We start from the raw sequence: 24,569 nt of genomic DNA on the forward strand, positions 1-24,569 counted from the left end.
ACAAGCAGCCTCAGTAGAAGAGCGGGAAGCTCGAAACACGTGTCAGGCTGCACCAGTTCTGATTAAAACCACTCATTTAATTTGCATTTGCTTATTATTCTATGTGTGTGCGCAGTTTGAGAGCAAACCCTTTCTTTCTCTAAATTCCAATTTCTAGTGGGAATTTGGCAGGCTCCTACTCAAGCTCTCAGCCGCAGCCCTATCACAGCCACATAAGTTGCCGTTCTATGCGCTGTATCCTGCTGGCCTTTTCTGCCACTTTTTCTTCTAACCTACAAGTAACACCTGCAGTGGTTTCCTCTTAATAACTTCTAAAATATTAAACCTAACACACGTGAATTATTGATTAATGACTGCCAATCAGCTAAAGATCAGTATATGCCCCATATGGTGGCTCTGCCCGCACCCATGCTGTGCTGTGCATCTGAAGCCCATGTGCAGCAGTAGTGCTCGCTGTATAAGCACCCCATCTTCTGCCCTAGGCTGTGCATCACTGGTCCCTGTGTGCAGCAGTAGTGCTTCCTGTCTCAACTGCGATTTCCTGCCCCAGGCTGTGCCTCACTGGCCCCTGTGTGCATCAGCAGAGCTATCTGTTTATGCTCTGCATCTCCTGCCCCAAGATATGCATCACTGATCCCTGTGGGCAGCAGTAGTGCTCTCTGTATTAGCCCCCCACCCCGCCCCATCTCCTGCCCCAGGCTGTGCATCACTGGTCCCTGTGGATATGTTCAGATCCATGGCATCTGGAGAGCAGAGACAGGAAGGAGCGTTACTCCCACAGCTCAATGGATAGGCTTGGATCTATGGCATCTGAAGAGCAGTGCCACAGGAAGGAGCGCTACCCACACGGCTCCAGAGATATGTTCAGATCCATGGCATCTGGGGAGCAGTGCCACAGGAAGGAGCGCTACTCACATTACTCAATGGACAGGTTTGGATTGATGGCATTTGGAGAGCAGAGGAACAGGAAGGAGTGCTACCCCACACAGCTCCACAGATATGTTCAGATCCATGGCAACTGGAGAGCATCGCCACAGGAAGAAGCGCTACTCACATTGCTCAATGGACAGGTTTGGATCTATGGCATTTGTAGAGCAGAGGAACAGGAAGGAGTGCTAATATTAGCGCCAAATCTGAGGAAAGATTTTAATGTAAACATGCATTATAAGCATTATAAGCTGCATGAATAGCTAGGAGCAAAGATATATGGTTACAATTATTTTTTTAGATCAAATGTTTTCAGTCTCCTAAAAAATATCCCCATTGAGAGAAGAAATTACTTGTTACTCCCTGAAAAATTATTTCACCTCCAATTTCAAAAATAGGGAGTAAAACATTCCTACTTAGAAAAATTATCTGGAGAGCTGCGTCTGCTTGTATGGGGAAAATGAAGGTAAGTCTATACTATACCCCTCAGATGCAGATTTGGCCGTAAACAACTCCAGGGAGGGCCAGAGGAGACCCAAACCAAGAGATCCAGAGGTCGGCTGAAGGACCAGAAGCCCAAGGAGAAGATGCAGCAAAGCATGCAGACGCCCGATGTTAGTCAAAGGCAGTAGAGACATACCAGAAGGACCACTCAGGGGGAGTAGCATGGGCCTGGAGGCTGAGGTAGCTTCAGGGAAGTAATTGGGCATGAGCAAGTCTTCAATTCTTCCTGAAGTGGGGGAAGAAGTGAAGTCCTCTCTGTGTGACTTGGTCTTGCACAGGGAAGACTTGTGCTTCACCCAGTCACCAATGCTGTTAAATGGGAGAGAGGTGTGTCTCTTGCGGGCTGGGGAGCTACTTCTGTGGGATGATTAGGGTTTCCCCATAGTCTTCTTTTCCTTATACCTCTAGTTGAGTTTCACAGATCTGCTCCAGATTTCCCTTTGTGAGAGAGGGAATTCCAGGAGATGTAGTTCTTATGTGTTTGGTCCTTTAAAATCGTCTGGGAATCCTGGCCTTGTGATATTTTCTTAAGAGTTCTTCCTTGTACTCTTGGCTTCAAGGTCTTGGTGATGCCATTCCCTGATCCTTGTGATGAAGACTTGGGTGAACATCCTTCCCAGAAAATGAAATATTTAAAACCCTACGCACATATCTGACTGGGATGTGTCCATACTAGTCAGCTTCAAGTCCCACAGCTAAAGCACGTGTCCAATAGGGATTGAAAAGTGAGAATTGGAAGGGAGAAAGTGGGATGTTTGAGCTGGGGTACCCTGTAAGGACACAAGAATTTCTCATGGAAACACAGCACCCTTTGTCACTGAATAAAACCCAAACAGATTTCACCAGCAGATCCATTGGAAAGTCTGGGAGTGTAGGAGATTCTCTCTCTCCAGGATCAAATATGTCCTTAAGCATCAAAGTAAATACAAGTGGTCCTAGTGAAAGTGTGGGTTTTCTAAAATGTTCATGTAGAGGAGCAGCCCCCCTCTTCTGTGACAGATAGGTAAATATTTTATTTAGGGCCTATACCCCTCCCTCCTGCCCAACATTGAAAACTCAGGAGTATTGTCTATTTAGGTAGTTTAGCTGCCCTTATACAAGGCAATGTACATTGGAAATAGGTAACACGGGACACACTTGTTTAGGGCAACATATAACATATAGGTACGCTTGCAGTGCTCACAACATTAACACAGAATATTGATTCCTGACATAAAAAATATCACAGCAACAGGCATACATTTATTTTAAAATGAATACCATGGCATGTGTTAAATTAGAAATAGGCCTCAGGGCAGGGTGTTGAAAGCCCAGAGAATACATAGCTGTGAAGAGCTCAAAACATGGTGGCCAGTAACCCAGCCACGGTTGGAGGATGGGGCTTGGGCAATCCAGGTGCAGACAATTTGGCAGCATCAAATGGGAGAATATATTATTTCCACAGTGCTGTTTTGCCAGTGAAACTGGCATACAGTCACAAATAAATAAGAAGATGGATTAGCCAATAGAAAACTAGACAACTTATCCATGTCTTGGACACAGTGTGCTAAGACGTCTGAAGACGTGGGTCATTTCCAGAACTTGTTTTGTCCAGTGTTAAGGTTGAAACATATGTCAATGAGTCGGTGAAATTTGGGAAACTACCTAGTCTTGCTAATTTGCATAAGGAGTAATGTGTTTCAGGAAGTGTTTTGACCTTTAAGTAAAAGGGCAAATTAGAATATGTTAAAATCTAAGGTTTAGATTAGTATACAAATATTGTGCAATGCTGTATTCTCAATAAAGGTGTGTTCAAAAGGGGCAGGCTTTTGAGTCCTTGCCTGGTTAACTGATCAACGTTGGCTTGTGTAACGGCCCCCAGTCGACTGAGAATAAAACCTTTGCTGTTTGCACAATTCCGTCACTGATGGGGCTTTTATTGAATTATGACTGAGCGAGGCCTCCTTAACATTCCCAAATAGAGCATGTTAAAATATGGAATCCCAAAGCAGCAGTGAACCTACAAATAGAAGTGCAGGTGCGACTTTGGAGACTTCTGGAGTCAGCATTTGGTTCCGGCTCTGAGGGTAGCATCCACTTATGTAAAGGTCCTCGTAGGAGGAACAGCAACCTATAGACCTGGGACATTGTATTGTATTCAGTTATTTATATAGCGCTCTCTCCCCATTTGTATGGCCTCAACGCGCTTTGTGGTTGTAACGCCCTAGGTTACCGCAGTCAATGTGGTGGAGGTTTTAAGAGTGTAGATTAAGAGATGCTTGTGTGCATTTTCACCGGCTTAGGATTTAGGTGGCTAGCTAGGCTCCACTAAGCAGCCCAAAGGTCGGGTACGTGGGTGGGCACTGTTGGTGGTTAGGGATAGAGTGCTATTGTTGAAGATTCGATGTGTGCCCAGCTATACCGAATTTCTTTTCGTTGGTAGTCGCTGTATGCTAGTGGCACAGGTGTTGAGGTACGTCAGGTGTTTCAATGTAGACGGTTATGTGTGCTGCTAGACAGGAATAACATAGCTATAGCTGCATTCTACGGTGCATGGATGTTTGGCCGTGCCTGCGGCCTGTGTCCACAGACGTGGTGTAAGGTATACGTACCGTATGCTTTAATGTAGTTCGGGTGCAGGTCTAACCACATCTGGATTTGAGACTCCCAGATAGTGGGAGAGAGGCCTATGTTTCACAAGATGGCAGATCTAAGCACACCTGGTTTTGAGACTCCTAGATAGTGGGAGGGAGGCCTATGTTTCACAAAATGGCAGATATAAGCACACCTGGATTTGAGACTCCTAGATAGTGGGAGAGAGGCCTATGTTTCACAAGATGGCAGATCTAAGCACACCTGGTTTTGAGACTCCTAGATAGTGGGAGGGAGGCCTATGTTTCACAAGATGGCAGATCTAAGCACACCTGGTTTTGAGACTCCTAGATAGTGGGAGAGAGGCATATGTTTCACAAAATGGCAGATCTACCCGCACCTGGATTTGAGACTCCTAGATAGGGGGAGAGAGGACTATGTTTCGTTTCACAAGATGGCAGATCTAACCACAATTGGTTTTGAGACTCCTAGATAGGGGGAGGGAGGCCTATGTTTCACAAGATGGCAGATCTAACCACACCTGGTTTTGAGACTCCTAGATAGTGGGAGAGAGGCATATGTTTCACAAAATGGCAGATCTAAGCACACCTGGATTTGAGACTCCTAGATAGTGGGAGGGAGGCCTATGTTTCACAAAATGGCAGGTCTAAACACACCTGGTTTTGAGACTCCTAGATAGTGGGAGAGAGGCATATGTTTCACAAAATGGCAGATCTACCAACACCTGGATTTGAGACTCCTAGATAGGGGGAGAGAGGCCTATGTTTCACAAGATGGCTTATCTAACCACACCTGGTTTTGAGACTCCTAGATAGTGGGAGAGAGGCATATGTTTCACAAAATGGCAGATCTACCTACACCTGGATTTGAGACTCCTAGATAGGGGGAGAGAGGACTATGTTTCGTTTCACAAGATGGCAGATCTAACCACAACTGGTTTTGAGACTCCTAGATAGGGGGAGGGGGGCCTATGTTTCACAAGATGGCAGATCTAATCACACCTGGTTTTGAGACTCCTAGATAGTGGGAGAGAGGCATGTTTCACAAAATGGCAAATCTAAGCACACCTGGATTTGAGACTCCTAGAAAGTGGGAGGGAGGCCTGTGTTTCACAAAATGGCAGGTCTAAACACACCTGGTTTTGAGACTCCTAGATAGTGGGAGAGAGGCATATGTTTCACAAAATGGCAGATCTACCAACACCTGGATTTGAGACTCCTAGATAGGGGGAGAGAGGCCTATGTTTCTCAAGACGGCTTATCTAACCACACCTGGTTTTGAGACTCCTAGATAGGGGGAGAGAGGAGTATGTTTCACAAGATGGCAGATCTAACCACACCTGGTTTTGAGACTCCTAGATATTGGGAGAGAGGCCTATGTTTCACAAAATAGCAGGTCTAACCACACCGGGATTTGAGACTCCTAGATAGTGGGAAGAGGCCTATGTTTCACAAAATGGTAGATCTAACCATACCTGTTTTGAGATTCATACACAGTTGGAGAGAGGCCTATGTTTCACAAAATGGCAGATCTAACCACACCTGGATTTGAGACTCGTAGACAGTGGGAGAGAGGCCTAGGTTTCACAAAATGGCAGGTCTAAACACATTCGCATTTGAGATTCCTAGATAGTGGGTGAGAAGCCTATGTTTCACAAGATGGGAGATCTACCTGAATTTGAGACTATAGATAGTGGGAAGAGGCCTATGTTTCACAAAATGGCAGATCTAACCACACCTGGATTTGAGACGCCTAGATAGTTGGAGGGAGGCCTATGTTTCACAAAATGGCAGATTTAAACACATCTAGATTTGAGATTTATAGGTAGTAGCGTGGCTACTTGTAACTGAAATTGTGCCTACCTTGTCAGTTGATGCTGGTTGACGGCAGTGTGGTCTTCGTCTAGCTCTTGTGGATACTGTTGAGGCTGCTCGTGGTGATCTCAGGAAGGTTTTAGTGGAGGTGGGGGTGGTCCCTGAGTGAGTGGGGGTTCGGGAGAAGGATGTAAGTTTCTCTGTGTTTTACAGCTGCTTTTAAATGGTAACTAGGGTATACTAGGTGCTTGTTACTGCTTTCCTTTTCCTTGAGGCAAACGTAGGTGGGGGCAGTGTCATCTGCTTTGTTAAAAGTGAATGAGGAGTTGGTGTTAGTAGACTGTTAGGCTGCCTGTTCCCCTGCTGACACCTGCAGACACAGTCTGGAGCCACCGCTGTAGGAGCCACCCTTTGCCTTGGGGCCCTTAGCCTCTGGGGCTGCTGGGCAGGGCTGCCCTGGTCATATTGTCTATTAAGGGGAAGGGGACCAATCAGATTGTGTGGGAGGGCTGGGAGGCGGGATGGAAATGGGTTGAGGAAGCGGGCAGGGGAGAGGGACAAATGCGCACGCAGCGCTCTTTGTGCTTTTTAAAGCACAACCCGTGAAATATAACATGATGGCTATAGGTGGTTCGGGGGCCTGGCAGCACTCACATTAGCTTCCTTGGTCTCTTAAATGTATTTATTTATTTATTTATTTGTATTTATAAAGCGCCCAGCGGCCTGGAGGCATCGTGGCGCTGTTACAGAATGTTCAGTTAGCAGGTTTTAGGGCAAAACATTAGAAAGCAATAGTACAATAAACAGAGAACACAGAACATTGTTAAAGGGTGTTCCGAGGTTACAGAGGAACATAGTTTGAGACAATATGTTCGGCGTTCTAGTTGAAAAGTTCAGTCTTTAGCATTTTTCTGAACACTGTGAGAGATTCTACGTTTCTTAAGCTGCACGGGAGGGTGTTGCAGGCTTTTGGGGCTAGAACTTCGAAGCTAATGCCGCCAGCTTTGGCTCTGTTAAAAGCTGGGACTCAGAGTAGGTGAGAGTATTGGTCTCGTTTTGGTCTGTGGGCTGGAGCCTGGTGTATTCTTTCTGCTAGGTAGGCTGGGGCAGTGTGAGAGAGGCACCTGTGAATGATCGTGAGGGCCTTGAATGTTATACGTTCTTTGATGGGGAGCCAGTGGGCATCTTTCCTCGCCTGGGAGATGTGATCTCTCTTTGGGATACTGAGGGCAGCTCTGAGGGCGTTGTTTTGCGCGGTTTGAAGTCTGTTGATGTTATTTGCGCAAGTGCCTAGAAGTAGAATATTGCAATAGTCTAACTTTGTTTAAATGGTGTGGTTTGCGTGCCGTGGAGCAGGTCTTTTGGCCTGTGTTGTGGGGAAAGGAGCCTCGGAGGCGGGATGGAAGGGCGGGATGGAAGGCCTCACACCCACATGCATCTGCTATCATACATTTTCAATGACAAAGATAAACCGCACAACAGCTCTGCCATTACAATACAGCGATCCTGCATGCCAAAAATGCAGTCTAGCTTGACACATAATAAGTCTCCTACTCTCACATACTCTCCAGTCGATCACAAAGCACCGATCCACTTGACAGCTCGATACGGGCAGCAAGTAGGGACTTGGCCATCCCCACCCAACTTCACATTGGCTAAAATGCACACACACATTCTAAAGAGATGTGCATGAGCAGGAGACAGGGGAGAAGGTCTGAGAGAGACATACGGCGCTCAGAAGCTCCAGAGCAAACACCCGGGCTATCGTCTTCCACAGCAAAGCCGGGCTGCAAAGATGGTGAACAGACATGCACAAGAGCTTCTTGTACATAGTACATAGTACAAGAGCTTCACTCATTGCCACTGACTCAGCTCTACCACTCGCTGCACACTATTAGAGGGTTTTTATACACCCCCTAATGCACTTACTATGGAACGGTATCCACAGGAGGTTTCCTTATTATCATTCCCTTATGTCGCTGACTCCCCTGCATCCGTTCCTGCTTTTTGTTATTTTCATAGGACCCTCATGTCGTACTTCCAGCTCATCCTCCTGGCACTCTTAGAGGATGTCAATTCTCTCCCGTCTCCAACTCTGCTACGTGTATTCTTAGCGGATGTCTCGTATCTCTCCCCTCCAGCTCTGCTCTCTGTACACTCAGGGGATGTCTCGTATCTCTCCCCTCCAGCTCTGCTCTCTTTACACTCAGGGGATGTCTCGTATCTCTCCCCTCCAGCTCTACTCTCTACAATCTCAAGGGATGTCTCATAGTTCCCCATCCAGCTATGCTATTTGTACTCTTTAGGGATGTCTCGTATCCCTCCCATACATCACTGCTACTTGTATTCTTAGGGGATGTCTCATAGTTCTCCCATCCAGCTCTGCTACTTATACTCTTTGGGGATGTCTCATATCGCTCCCCTCCAGCTATGATATTTGTACTCTTAGGGGATGTGTTGTATCTCTCCCATCCAGCTCTGCTCTCTGTACACTCAGGAGATGCCTCGTACGTCTCCCATCCAGCTCTGCCACTTGTACTCTTAGGGAATGTCTCATAGTTCCCCCATCCAGCTCTGCTCTCTGTACACTCAGGAGATGTCTCGTACGTCTCCCATCCAGCTCTGCTACTTGTACTGTTAGGGGATGTCTCGTATCTCTCCCCTCCAGCTCTGCTCCATGCACTCTCAAGGGATGTCTCATATCGCTCCCCTCCAACTCTGCTATTTGTACTCTTAGGGGATGTGTCGCATCTCTCCCATCCAGCTCTGCTCTCTACACTCTCAAGGTTCTTGAGCCACTCTCTATGTCTCATAGAACCCCATCCAGCTCTGCTACTTGAACTGTTAGGGGATGTCTTATATCTCTCCCCTCCAGCTCTGCTCCCTGCACTCTCAAGGGATGTCTCATAGTTCCCCCATCAGGCTCTGCTACTTCTACTGTTAGGGGGTGTCTTGTATCTCTCCTCCCCAGCTCTGCTACCTGTACTCTTAGGGGATGTCTCTTATCTCTCCCTTTCGGGGATGTCTCGTATCTCTCCCCTCCAGCTCTGCTCTCTGTACACTCAAGGGATGTCTCGTATCTCACCCCTCCAGCGCTGCTACTTGTACTCTTAGGGGATGTCTCGTATCTCTCCCCTCCAGCTCTGCTCTCTGTACTCTCAGGGGATGTCTCTTATCACTCCCCTCCAGCTCTGCTCTCTGTACTCTCATGGGAGGTCTCGTCTCTCTCCCCTCCAGCTTTGCTACTTGTACTCTTAGGGGATGTCTTGTATCTCTCCCTTTCAGGGATGTCTTGTATCTATCCCCTCCAGCTCTACTCTTTGTACTCTCATAAGGTGGTCTCGTAGCTCACTCACCCAGCACTGCTCCATGGACTCTCAAAGGGGCCCTTGTGCCTCTCTGCCCTGAGCCACATATATGAAGCCATTGCTCTCACCTCGAGCTCCGATGCTTTCCTGCTTTCTTCCTCTACCCACTCCTGCAGGTCCTTCAGCTCTTTTTTCAGATGTTCCATGTGGCTGTAAAGTTTATCCTAAAAGAATAAAACCAGTTTGTTAGTCAAAAGATTTCCTGCAAATGAATAATCTACACAGAACAAGACTGAAGGCTCCCAGGACAGCCTCGCTAGTTCCCTACGCGTGTATATAGTCTATAAAGAAAGCCTCCTCCGCACCCTTTATGTTCTCATAAGCTCACTTACAGTCTATAATGTATGCTGCCTCAGACTCTCAGCTGCTCCCATAGGCTAATGAACAGTCTATAAAGAATGCTCCCTCAGACCCCCAGCTGCTCCCATAGGCTAATGTACACTCTATAAAGAATGCTCCCTCAGACTCCCAGCTGCTCCCATAGGCTAATGTACACTCTATAAAGAATGCTCCCTCAGACTCCCAGCTGCTCCCATAGGGTAATGGAGTCTATAAAGAATGCTCCCTCAGACTCCCAGCTGCTCCCATAGGCTAATGGACAGTCTATAAAGAATGCTCCCTCAGACTCCCAGCTGCTCTCATAGGCTAATGGACAACCTATAAAGAATGCTCCCTTAGACTCCCAGCTGCTCCCATAGGCTAATGTACACTCTATTAAGAATGCTCCCTCAGACTCCCAGCTGCTCCCATAGGGTAATGGAGAGTCTATAAAGAATGCCCCCTCAGACTCCCAGCTGTTCCCATAGGCCAATGGACAGTATAGAATGTGTGCTCCCTCAGACTCCCAGCTGCTCCCATAGGCTAATGTACACTCTATAAAGAATGCTCTCTCAGACTCCCAGTTGCTCCCATAGGCTAATGGACAGTCTATAAAGAATGCTCCCTCAGACTCCCAGCTGCTCCCATAGGCTAATGGACTATAAAGAATGCTCCCTCAGACTCCCAGCTGCTCCCATAGGCTAATGGACAGTCTATAATGTATGCTCCCTCAGACTCCCAGCTGCTCCCATAGGCTAATGGACAACCTATAAAGAATGCTCCCTCAGACTCCCAGCTGCTCCCATAGGGTAATGGAGAGTCTATAAAGAATGCTCCCTCAGACTCCCAGCTGCTCCCATAGGCTAATGAACAGTCTATAAAGAATGCTCCCTCAGATTCCCAGCTGCTCCCATAGGGTAATGGAGAGTCTATAAAGAATGCCCCCTCAGACTCGCAGCTGCTCCCATAGACTGGTTTACAATCCATAGTTCATCCACCTTGGAAGGCACTCTGTTCATATGGCTCTTGAGGGTTGACACTACCCCCGACACATATGTAACCTGATTTGAGATCCTTGCCCTGGCACAAACACACCTAGTTCTCCTCAGCAGACCCTCCTACGGTGGGAGGTTTATGGTCCTGGAACTTGCACCCTCAGCAGGGGCATCTGCAGCGAGGCTTGGGACACACAGCACACGTGAGGTCATGTGTGAGGTCACATGCTGGGCACATGCCAAGTTACATGCAGTGCACTGATCAGAGAGTAAAGGTTACGCAGAAACCTCAATATCAACCATGGTTTGCTCTAGTAACTACTATTGCAATGCAATCCAGGGGGAGGGCATTAACATGCATTATCCGCCCACACCCTAGTTATAGGCCAGGCGTTGCATCTGCTACTGACACTAATGTACGCTAGGCTCCCAGCACCACCTCCTTGGTAAGAACGCATTTCACAGTGATTTACACTTAGATGGCCTGTCATTGAGAGATGCAATAAAAGAATCAAGCACTGGCAAAGCCAGTAGGTCTGGCTTTGCCAGTGTAACGGGTAAGAGGTTTCCCAAAGCCCCTATAGCGCAAAAAAGGCTGATCCTCTGTCCTATGAACATGTCTATTCTTCCTCAAGCATAGAGCAGCGCCAGCCTCACATGTGATGGGACTGTGCCCCAGGGCAGGGCCCCTTGCCCATCAGCAGAGAAGTCGCCATTGGATGAAGTGGGGGTGGGAGGGGCTGCAGTCCAGAAGTGGGGAAAGAGGTCTGGAGTCAGAAAAGGTGAAGAAGTGGGTCTGCAGTCACAATAAGTGAGATGTAAGGGGTTCATTCGGGAACAATCTTCCGTTATTTCCTTAAAAGAAGGGCGTCATTAGAAGTCAGGCCACCGCTTCGCCAGTTTATGGGTTTGGAACCCACACTTTGACATGGAGTTACTACTAGCAGGTAAAGCGACAGCACCTGTCCATGCAGGATTACTGCCTGTCCTGTGGGATTCCATCATGGGGATAGCGGCAGCCAGATAGCAGCTACAGTGTCACGGATGCTGCCTGGTTTAAAGCACCAGTCACCTTCCCTCGCAGGTGTCACATGTCCCCTGTTATAGTAAATGTGGTAGAGTCGACACTGCCGGGGACCAGTGCCCACTCATCACTTTCAGGTGTCCTGCCCACCTCACTGCCATGGGTCAGGTCATGTGTGCTAGAGCAGGTGGGGCACTCAGCCTCAGACACACATTGGGGTGGGGGTCCCTGTACCTGAACACTCCCCCGAGGCACTATCAGTACACTGAACACCAGCACAGACCTCAGGGCCCCTGACCCTCTGGGACTGTCTCCTCCCAGAGAGGGCAGGTAATGAAGGTTCTCCTGTTATGCACCACTGCACACCCAAGGAGCAGAATAATACCTGATGCACCATTTCCACATTACTTCACACCTTGTCTGGGATCCAGGTCATTAAAGTTGCACTCAGTAGGAAATTAGGGTTCCAAGACATGCTACACATGGCCCATGTGATCTTGAGCAGCCTCCACTTAGACCGAGAGTTAGGATCCCAAGACATGCCACATAAAGACATGCCACACATGGCCCATGTGATCTTGGGCAGCCTCCACCCAGCATGAGCTTTGGGATTCCAAGACATGTCACATACACCCTTGTATTATGTGGCACATTCTGCTCAGTAGGGGATTAAGGGTCCCAAGACATGCCTCATGTACCCTCTGTACTCTGTGGCAGCGTCCCCTCAGCATGGGTTTTAGAATCCCAAGACATGCTACACATGCACCATGTACTCTTGAGCAGCCTCCACTTAGACCGAGAGTTAGGATCCCAAGACATGTATTTTGTATTTTATTTATTTGTATAGCGCGCTAGGCCCGAGGGCAACCAGGCGCATATCTTAGGCACTGGGTACAAGAATGACCTTGATACAGTTACAGACAAGGTTAAATTCACAAGTGCATATCTTAAGGCACAACGGTACAGCAGTGACATGCCACATAAACCCCTGTATTCTGTGTCAGCCTCCACTCACTATGAGATTTAGGCTCCCAAGCCATGGAACATACATCATGTGTACTCTTGGGAAGCATCGTGGAACATGTATTTAGTCAGCCTTATTATGTGACAACTCTTTGGTCCCAAGCTTGCAATGTGCACATTGTGTGCTCTTGAGTATCTTACTGTAGACGGCACAAGGTGTGAACTTTAATATACACATAATATACAGAGTGTGCCCTTAGGCAGTCTCCTATATTGGATATAGAGGGTGCATCCTAAGAGCCCAGACCCGTCTAACGCACACTTTGGTTTTTTGGACAGACTCTGTGATTCCTGGCCCTTTTACATACGTATGAGGGTGCAGGGAGGGTGTGGACACAATGTGTGGGCTCCATGCTCCAGGGAGACTTGCCACGCAAACAGCTGTGTGATTCTCTTCACTGTGCAGCTGCACGCGCTGGACGTCCTCCTTAAGGGGTTCACTGTGGTTATAATGAGTGCCATCATATCCACAACGATGCCCATTTTACTCTGGATGGCGGAGGCCCACTATTCTCCTCGACCAACATACAGCACACATACTGTGTAATCCTGGACACTCGTGTCTGGAATGGAAACCATTGTGTACGCCCTGCTTACGCCCAGAGCTCTAGTGTGCATTCTACATACTCCTGGGCAGCCTCAGAAATTAGTAGCACTGTCTGAGAACCCACCCATATCCCAGACCTACAGCACACACCCTTGTACTCCTGGGCAGCTCAGAAATAGGGGGCACTCTATGTAGAGAACCCACCTTTTATTTCTGGCGAGCCTCTGGAATGGGGAGCACTGTATGGCGAATTCACCCATGTCCCTGGTGCACAGTACAGTACAGCACACATACTTTCCACTCCTGGGCAGCCTCCGGAGTGGGGAGCAGTGTGTGAGAACACGCCAATTTCCCTATATCACACATACCTTGTACTCTTGGGCTGCTTCTTGGATGGGGAGCACTGTGTGGGGCTTGTGATCACGTGACATGCTGCACACCACACAGATGGGTCTCTGGTCATCCTCGCAGAACAGCTTCAGTTTCTCTTCATGTTCTGCGCACAGATTCTCCTCCTGGGGGGTCGCATTAGGAAGTTGAAGCTGTTTTAACATTTCCACCATGTTCCCCAGCTGCCTGTAGGGTCGGAGGGTTTTGCTCTGGGAAGTTTCTCTGCACTGGGGGCAGGGGAAGTTTGTCTCCAGTCCCTCCCAGCACTGAGTGATGCAGGACCGGCAGAAGGCATGTCCACACTCCGCAGACACCGGGTCTGTGAAGTATTCCAGGCATATGGAGCAGGTGGCCTCCTCCTTCAGGCCCTGGAGCTGGGCGGCTGCGGCCATATTCCTTCCGAGCTGTGAAGAGCAAGGAATTAAAGTTTCGTTTCTCAGCAGAGACCATGAAGTGGGCGTGTCAGTCTCTTCTCCTTCCTTATACACCCTGGAGGAGCGTGAGGTCTTTACTGGCTGTAGGAAATGCCTATCAAGCTGACAGGGCGTGTCCACAGTCGAGCAAGGACTGGGAACGAAAAGTAGCCCTGGAAAATGTTTTAAAAGAGCCCCCAACCCCCATTACAGCAAATAGGCAAGAACAACACCTGTACGGGGGAAAATGTCGAGGGTGTCCCCCTCCGGAAAGCTTTTGAAATGAAGTTTCAACCAATATTTTCAAGCACATTTTTCCACATTGGTATTTGCCAAAATGTATTCTTTTTTGGTGTGTTTTAAAGCTCCTTGATTAGTAGAGCTGCTTCAGAGCACTGTCTAGAGCAGTGGTCTTCAAACTTTTTTGGCCAGGGCCTCCCTGAGCAAAATTTGGGCAGGTCGGGACCCCCCAGAAATGCCAAATGGACAGTATATATTGCGCGCCGTCACCTGCTCCCATCAAAGTCGCTGGGCTCCCTCATCCCACTCCTACCCAGTCGCTGGTCTCTCCCCACCCCATCACACACCCAGGGCTCTCCCCACTCTGCTCCCATCACTATCCCATGGTTCCCGCCCATTGTGCTCCCACCATAGTCCCTCGGTTCCCCCATCCCGTTCCCAACACAGTCTGAGGGCCAGTGGCGGCTGGTGAATCTTTTTTAAGTGGAGGGGCATTAAGGGGAGGTTCGGGGGGGTTTCCCCCTGTGAATTTTTTTTTAAATAATAGGTTAAAATGTTGCATTGTAGAGCATACTTTTAACAAAAAATGGGTAAATAGCCAAACAGTTTGCAATTGTTGCTGGGAGTCCAGGGGGCAGGCATTGATATTTTATTTCTATCGCGCTCGTACACAAGTGTTTCAGAGCGTGACAAGGCAAGGGAGGGGAACAGAGGAGAATAAAACAGCGATCTTACTAGGCCCAGTGACATTGAGAACACGCAAGTGTGAGGGGAAAAGTGCATGGAAGGGGGGAGAAGTGGAAAGTGCGAAGCAGAGGAGAAACAGATAAATAACAATAAATAAATAATAAAGGCAACAAACAGTGGTAGTGCAGCCAGCAATTTGCAAGTGCTACGTTTAAGGCAGCAGACAGGGTAGGTCTGATAAGTGCAGGAAGAAAGATGGTTCTCCTCAAGTTTTAGAGTGGCAGGGCGCTGTTCCAGAGGGAGGCGAAGCAAAACGCCCCAGCACTTGCATGGCTCAGTGAGCATGTGCGGCTGGGGAACTAAACTGAACTGTCAAAGGGAAACAGTGTTTCCCTTTGACAGTTCAGCCAGCCCAGGAGCACTCCATTAGCTGGATAAAGCAGCTGAGGGAGTGCTCACTGTTTCACTGGGCTGGCTCCTTAGCTCCTCCATAATGGGTGAGGGGCCACTATGCAGTTAGTAATGTTGACCATTGTTGCTGAATATATCACAATTTACTTACATTTTAACACAAAGCACCCCTTTGGGTACTATTGAAACAGTGGGCTTCATAACTACTCTGGCGGTAGCTGTGCCGGTAAAACCGGCACGGCTGCCACTGGAGTTGCATCCGGGTCTGGCACCCGCGAATGGGCAATTACTAGGTCATGCCGAGTTAGGCGGACATGATAATTGCCTTTTCGAAGGTGCCGGTAGATCCCCATTCCCATTTGAGCCCCATATGGCTCAAATGGGAAGGGGGAGCTCGGATGCACCGGCACCGTTAATAACGGTGCTGGTGCATCCGACGAGCTGAGGTCAGACCTGGCGGGGGCTGTCAAGCACCCACGAGCACAACTCTTACTATGGCGGAACGGTAGCAACGGTGCCGGTAGCTTACCAGCACCGTTGTTACTGGTCCGCCATAGTAGTAATGAGGCCCAGTCTGTGACTAAAGGAATGAATATCCATTTACAACTGTGGGCCACTTTTTCATTGTTGCCTGAGACAGTTTCATGCTTCAGCCCGCCCATGTGGGCCACCCCTGCCCATTTCTTCCAATCTAAAAAAAAAAAAATCTTTTTTCATGCTGAGCTCTCAGGGCCCCCCTGGGATGCACCCGCGGACCCCTAGGGGGTCGCGACCCACAGTTTGAATACCACTGGTCTAGAGGGATGCACTTAACACTGCATACCACATTTAAACACATTTGCCTAATGTTTAGCTTCTTTATTTTGTGCCACTTTATTGTTCAAATGATGTGTGACTACAAATTGTGGGTCTGCCACAGATTTTGCTGATTCCCCTCCCGCGCCTCATCAATTTCCTTTCTTCTCCTGCTGTCCCCTCTCTCCCCTCCACGGCTCCCTCGCCTCCCCTGCTGCCTCCTCCTTGGCTACCTTGCCCTCTCCTCCTTCCTCTTCTGCCCCCCCTCAGGCTTCTTCTACACATCCGCAGGGCGTACCTTTGATCTGTACCCCTCCCTGTTAGTCTTTCAAGGACGGTAACCTTCTCCATATTGCCACTCTCAACTCTCGCTCTGCTGTCAAACACTCCTCTGACATCTGCTGCCTCATGGAGGAACTTGACCTCGATGTCCTCGGTCTCACCAAGACATGGTTCACGGCCAGCTCTGTTACAAGCTTTGACACCCTCCTCCCTGATGGCTACAAGATCCTCTCTGCACCCAGATCCAACCGTTCTGGAGGGGGTGTAGCCCTGATCTTCTCTGAGTGGATTCCTGCCTCTGTCATTCCTACGCAGGCCTACTCCTCTTTCGAATGCCTCGTCTGCAGACTCTCTCTCTCTCCTGGCCATTCCCATACTGTGGCTACAATCTACCGGCCACCTGGTCAGATCTCTGCCTTCCTCTATGAGTGGGCTGACCTCTCCTCTTCCCTCCTGTTCTCAACCACTTAACTCCTCCTTCTTGGAGACTTCAACATCCACCTGGATGCTTCCTGTCCTTCCACTGTACTCTTTCTTGACCTCTGCGACTCTCTCTCTATTCTCCCCTCTGGCCCGACGCATTCTGCAGGGCACAATCTGGATGTTCCGATCTCTTCAGACCTTCCCCTTTCTATCCCTCTCACCACTCCTCTTTCCTGGAGTGATCACTTTCTCCTTTCCTCCCATCTCACCCTCTCTACCCCTCAGGCCAAGCCAACTCCAGCACTGCCACCTACCTTCTCGGTTATCTAACCCATGAAGCGTGTGTCAGTTGAGACTTTCGCTGCCACTTTCTCCCCCCATCCTCACTTGGCTGACTCACACCCTGACACAGCGCTTTCCATGCTCCACTCTCCTATATCTGCTACTCTCGATGTTCTTGCCCCTGTCATGAGGATCCTTTTGAAGCTCAAAGCCAAGTGCAACTCTTGGTACGACTCAGACCTCGTCACCCTTAAACGCAAGTGCAGGGTGGCTGAGAGGAAATGGCGCGCTTCCGGTACATCCTCTGACAAACTGCTGCCGCCTGCTCCAAAGGCAATACCGGCTCTCTGGCCGTACCAAGAAGAGAGGCCACATCCAAGCCTTCATCTCTGTGGCATCTAACAACTCAGCCAAACTCTTTAAAATCTGCAAGGAGCTGGCCAATCCTGCTGCAGTCTCTACCTCTCCTGGCTTCTCATTTCATCTCTAAAACTCAGGACATCCTGTCGTCTCCCTCTTCCTCTCCCCCTTTTCCCTCTACTCCCTGCTCTTCCTCTAGCCCTTCCACGGCCACCTCTCCTCACTCCTCTGCCGTTCCCCTGTTCTCCTCAGACGAGGTTTCTAGACAAGTCCGATCTATGACAGTCTCGTCAAAACAGTTTCACCCCTGTTCCTCCAAAACCATCAAGGACCACATTGACACCCTGGCTCCTTCTGTGGCTGATTTCTGCAACCACTCCTTCCCACTGGAGTCTTCCCCTCCCCCCTGAAGCACTCCCTGTGCACCCTGTTCTTGAAAAACCCTCTGCCGACCCTTCCTGCCCAGCTAACTATCGTCCAATCTCCGTCACTCCTTTCCTGGGCAAACTCCTGGAAATGCTGGCCATCTACCATCTTAATCTTCACACTGAATCTGCTGGTTGTCTCCATGACCATCAGTCTGGCTTCAGAGCTGCCAGAAGCACGGAAGCTGCTCTCCTGAACATCCATGAAGACCTGCTCTCCAACCTCGATTCCAACACCCCCTGTGTACTCATCTTACTTGTGTCTTTGGATTTTGCATTTGGGCCAGAGGTGCTCTGCACACGTTAAGCCTGTAGAGCTTCATCTGTGCACTTTTTACATGATTTTTCTTGGCTGCTAACACAACATCTTTCCTCCACTCCTCCCTGCACCTCAGAATGGAGGTGAAAGGATTTGGAGAGGGAATGTCGTATTTGTACGTGGAATTTACCAAGTCCTCAGAATCAGGCCCTGACGGGCCAATTCTGAGGTGCTTGCAAACGCAGGAAAGTGTTCTTCCTTGAAGTAGGAACACTCTCCTTACAAACATCATATTCTGATAATCAAAGAATGTGGTGCAGGGACATGAAAGCCTCGGCTTTTGCATGTGCCTGATTTTCGGCTTGATAACAGCCCTTCCAACCATCAGGAATGCAGGGCAGCCAAATGGAGGGGATTCTTCTCCGAGCAGCACTGGTTTAAGACATGAAAAAGGAGCTAAAATACTGTACTGCACCATTTTTCCCTTTATAAATATAGCATTTCTTAGACTGCAGAACCACTTTTCTAGTTTAATGAAAGTTTAAGAAAATGTTATTAAATTAGAAAAGTGGCAGTCTTTTAAGAAATGCTCACAATGCCACTGGAGCACATGTTTCTCCCACAAAATGAGATTTTAGCTGCCTTTGCAGCTGGAAAGCACGACATCTCCCCTCCAATAATTCCACCCACTTCATAATGGTGGTACTGGAAACTGGAGGGGAGAATGTTGTATTTCCACACTTTTTTTTATCATGAGCACAGAATCTGCCCTTGAGGGCCTGATTCTGAGGTGCGTACAAATGTAGGAAAGTGTTCTTCCATGAAGTAGGAAAAGGAGTAAACACTGCTGCACATCAATCTCTTAAAGTATTCTGATGTAAAATCAAGAAGCGTAGTGAGGTGCAGAGGAGAGGGGGGGACCTGACCCTGTCAAGAAGGGATGTGGACCCCTCTCAGCCTGGGATGGGAGGCCTACAAGGGATTTCACCAGGGCCGGTCCTGCCCTAGAGGCTGGGTGTGGGAGTTGGGAGGGTCCAAGACCCTGTCCACATGTGCCAGCATGTCTGAAATTAGTACCACATTTTCTTGCCCCATACCTGTATTGCACAATACTGGACAGTCAACCTCATTACGAGTTTGGTGGTATCTCGGTGGTAAATCCCCCAAGATAACACCAAACGGCATTACTGTTACCACCACTTGGTATGGCGGAATTACCGCCAGATTACAAGTTGTGGTAGGCAGTGTTAGTCCCCATTAATTGGAGTCAGGACTCCATGGGGATTTCGGCAGTATTATCGCTAGTGGTAATACCACCGATTTGGCCATTTTTGGGCAGTAAGGTAGAGGAATTACCTCCAGAATTCTGCTGGAGGATTTTCCTCTGCCTTACCTCCAAAACTGTAGTTTAGTGGTGAGGTAATGTGGCGGTAATGCAGTGGGAACTCTGTTACCACTGCATTACCACTGTTTTTGGTCACACCGCCAAACTCGTAATGAGGCCCTGTGGGTTCCTTTTTATCCCATAGGACTACCTTTCCCAGAAGACAGTCGTGGAAGAAAGAACGAGCAACCCGACCTGGAGATAAACAGCGAGAAATGATGAACCGGCCGAGCATTCCACACATCAGAGTAATAATTCCAGCGCTCTACGCGACACAGACATGCATTTTACATTAAACAGGACTGTGGCGCTGTCTTACACCGAAGTGGTGATCCCAGCCATCTGTGCGCCACAGGCATTTAATTTACCTGCAACGGGGTCGCAGAGCGATCATCCTAGCGAAGCAGCGATACCAGTGCTCTACATGCCACAGACATTCAATTTACCTGCAACAGGGCCGCAGAGCGGTCATCCTAGCGAAGCGGCGATACCAGTGCTCTACGTGCCACAGACATTCAATTTACCTGCAACGGGGCCGCAGAGCGGTCATCCTAGGGAAGCGGCAACACCAGTGCTCTACATGCCACAGACATTCAATTTACCTGCAACAGGGCCGCAGAGCGGTCATCCTAGCGAAGCAGCGATACCAGTGCTCTACGTGCCACAGACATTCAATTTACCTGCAACAGGGCCGCAGAGCGGTCATCCTAGCGAAGCAGCGATACCAGTGCTCTACATGCCACAGACATTCAATTTACCTGCAACAGGGCCGCAGAGCGGTCATCCTAGCGAAGCAGCGATACCAGTGCTCTACATGCCACAGACATTCAATTTACCTGCAACAGGGCCGCAGAGCGGTCATCCTAGCGAAGCAGCGATACCAGTGCTCTACATGCCACAGACATTCAATTTACCTGCAACGGGGCGGCAGAGCGGTCATCCTAGGGAAGCGGCAACACCAGTGCTCTACGTGCCACAGACATTTAATTTACCTGCAACGGGGCCGCAGAGCGGTCATCCTAGGGAAGCGGCAACACCAGTGCTCTACATGCCACAGACATTCAATTTACCTGCAACAGGGCCGCAGAGCGGTCATCCTAGCGAAGCGGCGATACCAGTGCTCTACGTGCCACAGACATTCAATTTACCTGCAACGGGGCCGCAGAGCGGTCATCCTAGCGAAGCAGCGATACCAGTGCTCTACATGCCACAGACATTCAATTTACCTGCAACAGGGCCGCAGAGCGGTCATCCTAGCGAAGCAGCGATACCAGTGCCCTACGTGCCACAGACATTCAATTTACCTGCAACGGAGCTGTGGAGAGGTCCACACAGCAAAGCGGCAATCACAATGCTCAGTGCATTACGAACTTGGACTTTGCCTCTCTTGCAAGTGGGCCACCATTCCTGAATAAGGCAGACCTGCGTTCATAAAAGGGGGTGGGGCTTAACACACATTATATGTCAATGCTTAACTGTTATGCCACCCATGGGGGGAAAGAAAGACAGCAGTTGGCCCAGAAAACCAGCTCTGGGAGTGACCCAATGGAGGGGAAGGAGGAGAATAAAAAGGCACACAAGAAACAGGAAGGTCTGGTTTTCTCGGATTACGTCAATGGAGGACCAAAAAACAAAGCAGAGGAAGGACAGTGCAGAGGAGAGTGGAGAAGGATTGCTGAAGTGTGCACGGTGAGGCATTGGCTGATGAGAGGAAGTGGCACTTGGGTGTGAATATGCAGGCAAAGTGTGCAAGTGAGAATATTAGAGATGGGGTGAATGAGAACGAATGAGAAGGTGACAGAGAGTTACTTTGCGAAAATGTGTGAGTGGAGTGGAGAGTCGTAGTAGTGTAGGGAGGGGAGAGTAGTAGTAATGTGGAGAGTGGTGGTAGAAAGAGGAGGAGAATGGGAGTAGCAAGACAACATTAGTGGGACAGAAGGGAGAGAGAGAGACAGAGAGAGGGAGAAACAAAGGAGTGTGGAAGAAAGAAGGGGAGGCGAGTAGAAGGTAAGGGGGAAAGGTAGAACATCAGGGCCAGGAATACAAGGGCGTGAAAGGATAAGACCAAGTGGGGCCTGAGTGTCTGGAAAGCATCTCTTCTTTAGAAATTATATTGTGGGACCTCAGTTAGGTTTCACCTCGATTGTTCCCATGGGGAGTTAGATGGAAAGGGTGTTTGCTCTTAGGCCATCACAAGCAGGCAGGCAGAATTGGAGGCAGTAGGGGGTCACCAATCTCTAGTGACCATCCTGGGGTTCAGGGATGCCTGGACTAGGGAGGGAACCCCCCGCTTTAGCTGAGAGAAAGAGAGAAAGAGAGAGAGAGAGAGAGAGAGAGAGAGAGAGAAAGAGTAAGAGTAAGAGTGAGAGTGAGAGTGAGAGTGAGAGAGAGAGAGAGAGAGAGAGAGAGCGAGAGAGCGAGAGAGAGAGAGAGAGAGAGAGAGAGAGAAGGCCCTTAGTGATCCCCTTTGCACTGTCTGTAATAATAAAAGTTGAACTGTCTTGGAGAGTTGGTGTGTTAAGGGCATCTGTGACACTATCTTCAACTCGGGTCTCATTGTACCTTTGTTCCCTAATCCTGATTACGCATTTTCATGATTTTTAATACTATATAGTGTTATTTGTTTAAGTGTACATAAAACGTTTTCATCACAAGACACCAGGATGAGCATAGATCTGCAATCACTTAGCCCAGCAAAGGTTTGGAATCGGGCAACTCATCACTGATGACACTGTCAAGCAGGGAAAGACACGCTCAAGCTTGGTAAACAGAACAAACTCCACACTAGACCGGGGAATGTCTCTTGGAGAACTATAACTCTGTCTGTTGTCAAGATGTCCAAAGTAAAAGTACGTCCTTTGTCCGAAATCCTATTCTGGCGTCACACTCTAAAATGTAACTCTAAGGTGTAAAGGGTATTCTCTCTGAATCTAGAGGTGAACAAATGTTCCAATTCAAGGAAAAAGATATAACTCCAACCAAAAAGTTCCAAGTGGACAATGTTCACAGTTCCAGGGAATGGTTTCCTTCCCTAGGTTATTGTTACCAATATGTATGTTTCTTGTAGCCCAAGAGGATGGCTTCTCCCTCTTGGCGCACACACAGTTCTCAGGGAAATAGTTCCCTTCCCCAGGTTCCTTTTAGCAAATCAGTTCAAAACAAAGAATCGCGTTTCAAATTGTTCAAGATTCTAGGGCATGCGACTTCCTAAGGATTCTCCTTTTCACTTTACAATTTCGATGCAGGTACAGACTCACAGGTCACCTTGTATACTCCCCTGCCAGGCTCTTCTTTACTCTTCTTTTACTTTGCAATTTCAAGGGAATCTATCTTCCTCGAGATTCTCTTGCAGCTTAATACACACTTGATTTGGCCTGGTCTCTTCTTCTGCCAGGACCTCTTTGCAGTCTTTTTATACACTTTAACTTCACCTGGAATTTTCCTACACCAGGACTTCTATACAATATTTCTCTTCTCCTGGTGTACTCTCCTGCCGGGACTTCTATACCATAACTGCATTACAATTCTCTTCACCAGGTGCACTCTCCTGCCAGGACTTTCATATCATGTCTTTACAATTGTCTTTTACCTATGAAACAATAGCAGCCCATTGCTGGGTATCTTTTCTTGAATGGTTCTCCCTTTCACAAATTTGGCTTTTGCCCCTCAAGTTCGTTCACCGTCGCTCAGTTTTCTCTCTCTGCCCCTTTAAGGTGCGAGTTCAATGAACCATTCGTAGAATAGCTTATGGGTCTTTTAGCTTCTTCACATACTTCACTTTGCTCAGTCGTGGTATAGCTTTTAGGTTTATTAGCTTCTTGACATACTTCACTTTGCTTACGGATAGCTACTTTGAAGCAGCGCACACTTTCAGGCAACCCGGTACCCCTTTCCGCTTCCCTGGGCTTACCGGTTGCTCCAAGTGTCTCTCGCACTTCTCGGCTTATGTTCGCTTCGCGTTGTGGGCTTGGCAGGCAACTTGTCATCCTCTGCGCCTCTGCCGTGCTGGTCTTCAGTTTCTGCTGCCTTTCCCTCTCGGGCAGCGCGTCCTCTGCACTCCGGTTTCTTCTCCTGCTGGGCAGATTAGCTTCGGTAGAATTTCCTGCAGCGTCTCTCTCCCAACGTTCCGGCCGGTGCTTGTGCAGGTAACCACGCAGCTCTGCGTCTGCAGCTCTCTCTCATTGCTGTCAGCTGTGTGTGTTTTAAACTTCCCAGTCTGATTACGGAGTTTCCAAAGGGTAGACCGCAGCATAGGTTTCCCGGCCTTAGTGATCTATACTGTTCTTTGTCTCTTCCTCGTCTCAGTAGTTAATGGAGGATTCCTCGTGTTGTTGAGGAAGCTGGTATGGGATTCTCTCAGTAGTAATCATTACTGCTCCCTGCCTCTTCCTCATCTCAGTAATTAATGTATTACTTTGGTTTTCATGTCGGGTGTTAAAATGGATTTCTGAGCTCTGACCTGGTGGGCAGAAGTTCAGGAGGCCAGCCTAGCTTCTTGGAACAGGGTAACCTTCTGGACAAGCCAGACCAATCAAGGTAGCTTGGTGGCGTTCAAGACTAGGTCTCAGGAGGGGTGAGGGTGACTGAAAGACCTCAATGAGCACACAGAGTAAAGGACACTTACAAATCACTCCCAGTCAGGTGTAGATATATTAACAATACATATAGATTTATTTCAAGGCCTTTGAGTTTCAAACATACAAATCAAATCACAGTAATACTTATGAAGCCAACACAACACTATCAAGATACATATATACAAGAACATTGGGGTCTAAAGGGTTAAATGCATGAATGGGTCCACAACCTAAAAGGGAAGGAAACAGTAGTGCAAGTAGTCCTTAGCCCCTTCTGCATCCAACACACTCCTAACTAAGAGGCAGTCCAGTCCCTAAGAAGAGGGGAGCCTAATGGTCAAAAGTACAGGCAATGCAAGCGCATGCAGTAGTTCCAATGGGCAAAACGGGGTCTCTTCAGGGGGCTGTAGCAGCTCAGGAAGGTGGGTGAGGCGATGAAGAATAAGTTCCCACTATTCGAGGAGGGTCTCCACTTGAGGGCAGAGTCGATTCCAAGAGTTGGGAATAGTTCGCTAGTTCGCACTAGAAG

General features: G+C 48.5%; 1 protein-coding gene across 3 annotated transcripts in view; it reads right to left on the reverse strand.

Moving 5' to 3' along the window:
• LOC138521788 (E3 ubiquitin-protein ligase TRIM39-like) overlaps window positions 1–13,952 on the reverse strand; it is a 177,177-nt gene extending 163,225 nt beyond the window's left edge. For 2 of the 3 annotated variants that reach the window (XM_069634872.1, XM_069634871.1), the window contains exons 1-2: window positions 13,481–13,952; window positions 9,274–9,369 (exon numbers count right to left, since the gene is read on the reverse strand). In XM_069634872.1, the coding sequence (XP_069490973.1) occupies window positions 9,274–9,369; window positions 13,481–13,894 (510 nt within the window). In that variant the 5' untranslated portion in view covers window positions 13,895–13,952. The remainder of the gene's footprint in view (window positions 1–9,273; window positions 9,370–13,480) is intronic. The other variant, XM_069634873.1, reaches the window with a different exon arrangement.
• Window positions 13,953–24,569: the final 10,617 nt, after the last annotated feature.

This window comes from Ambystoma mexicanum, chromosome 13 (genome assembly GCF_040938575.1).
Source record: "Ambystoma mexicanum isolate Mex_15411 chromosome 13, UKY_AmexF1_1, whole genome shotgun sequence".
Taxonomy (NCBI): Eukaryota; Metazoa; Chordata; class Amphibia; order Caudata; family Ambystomatidae; genus Ambystoma; species Ambystoma mexicanum.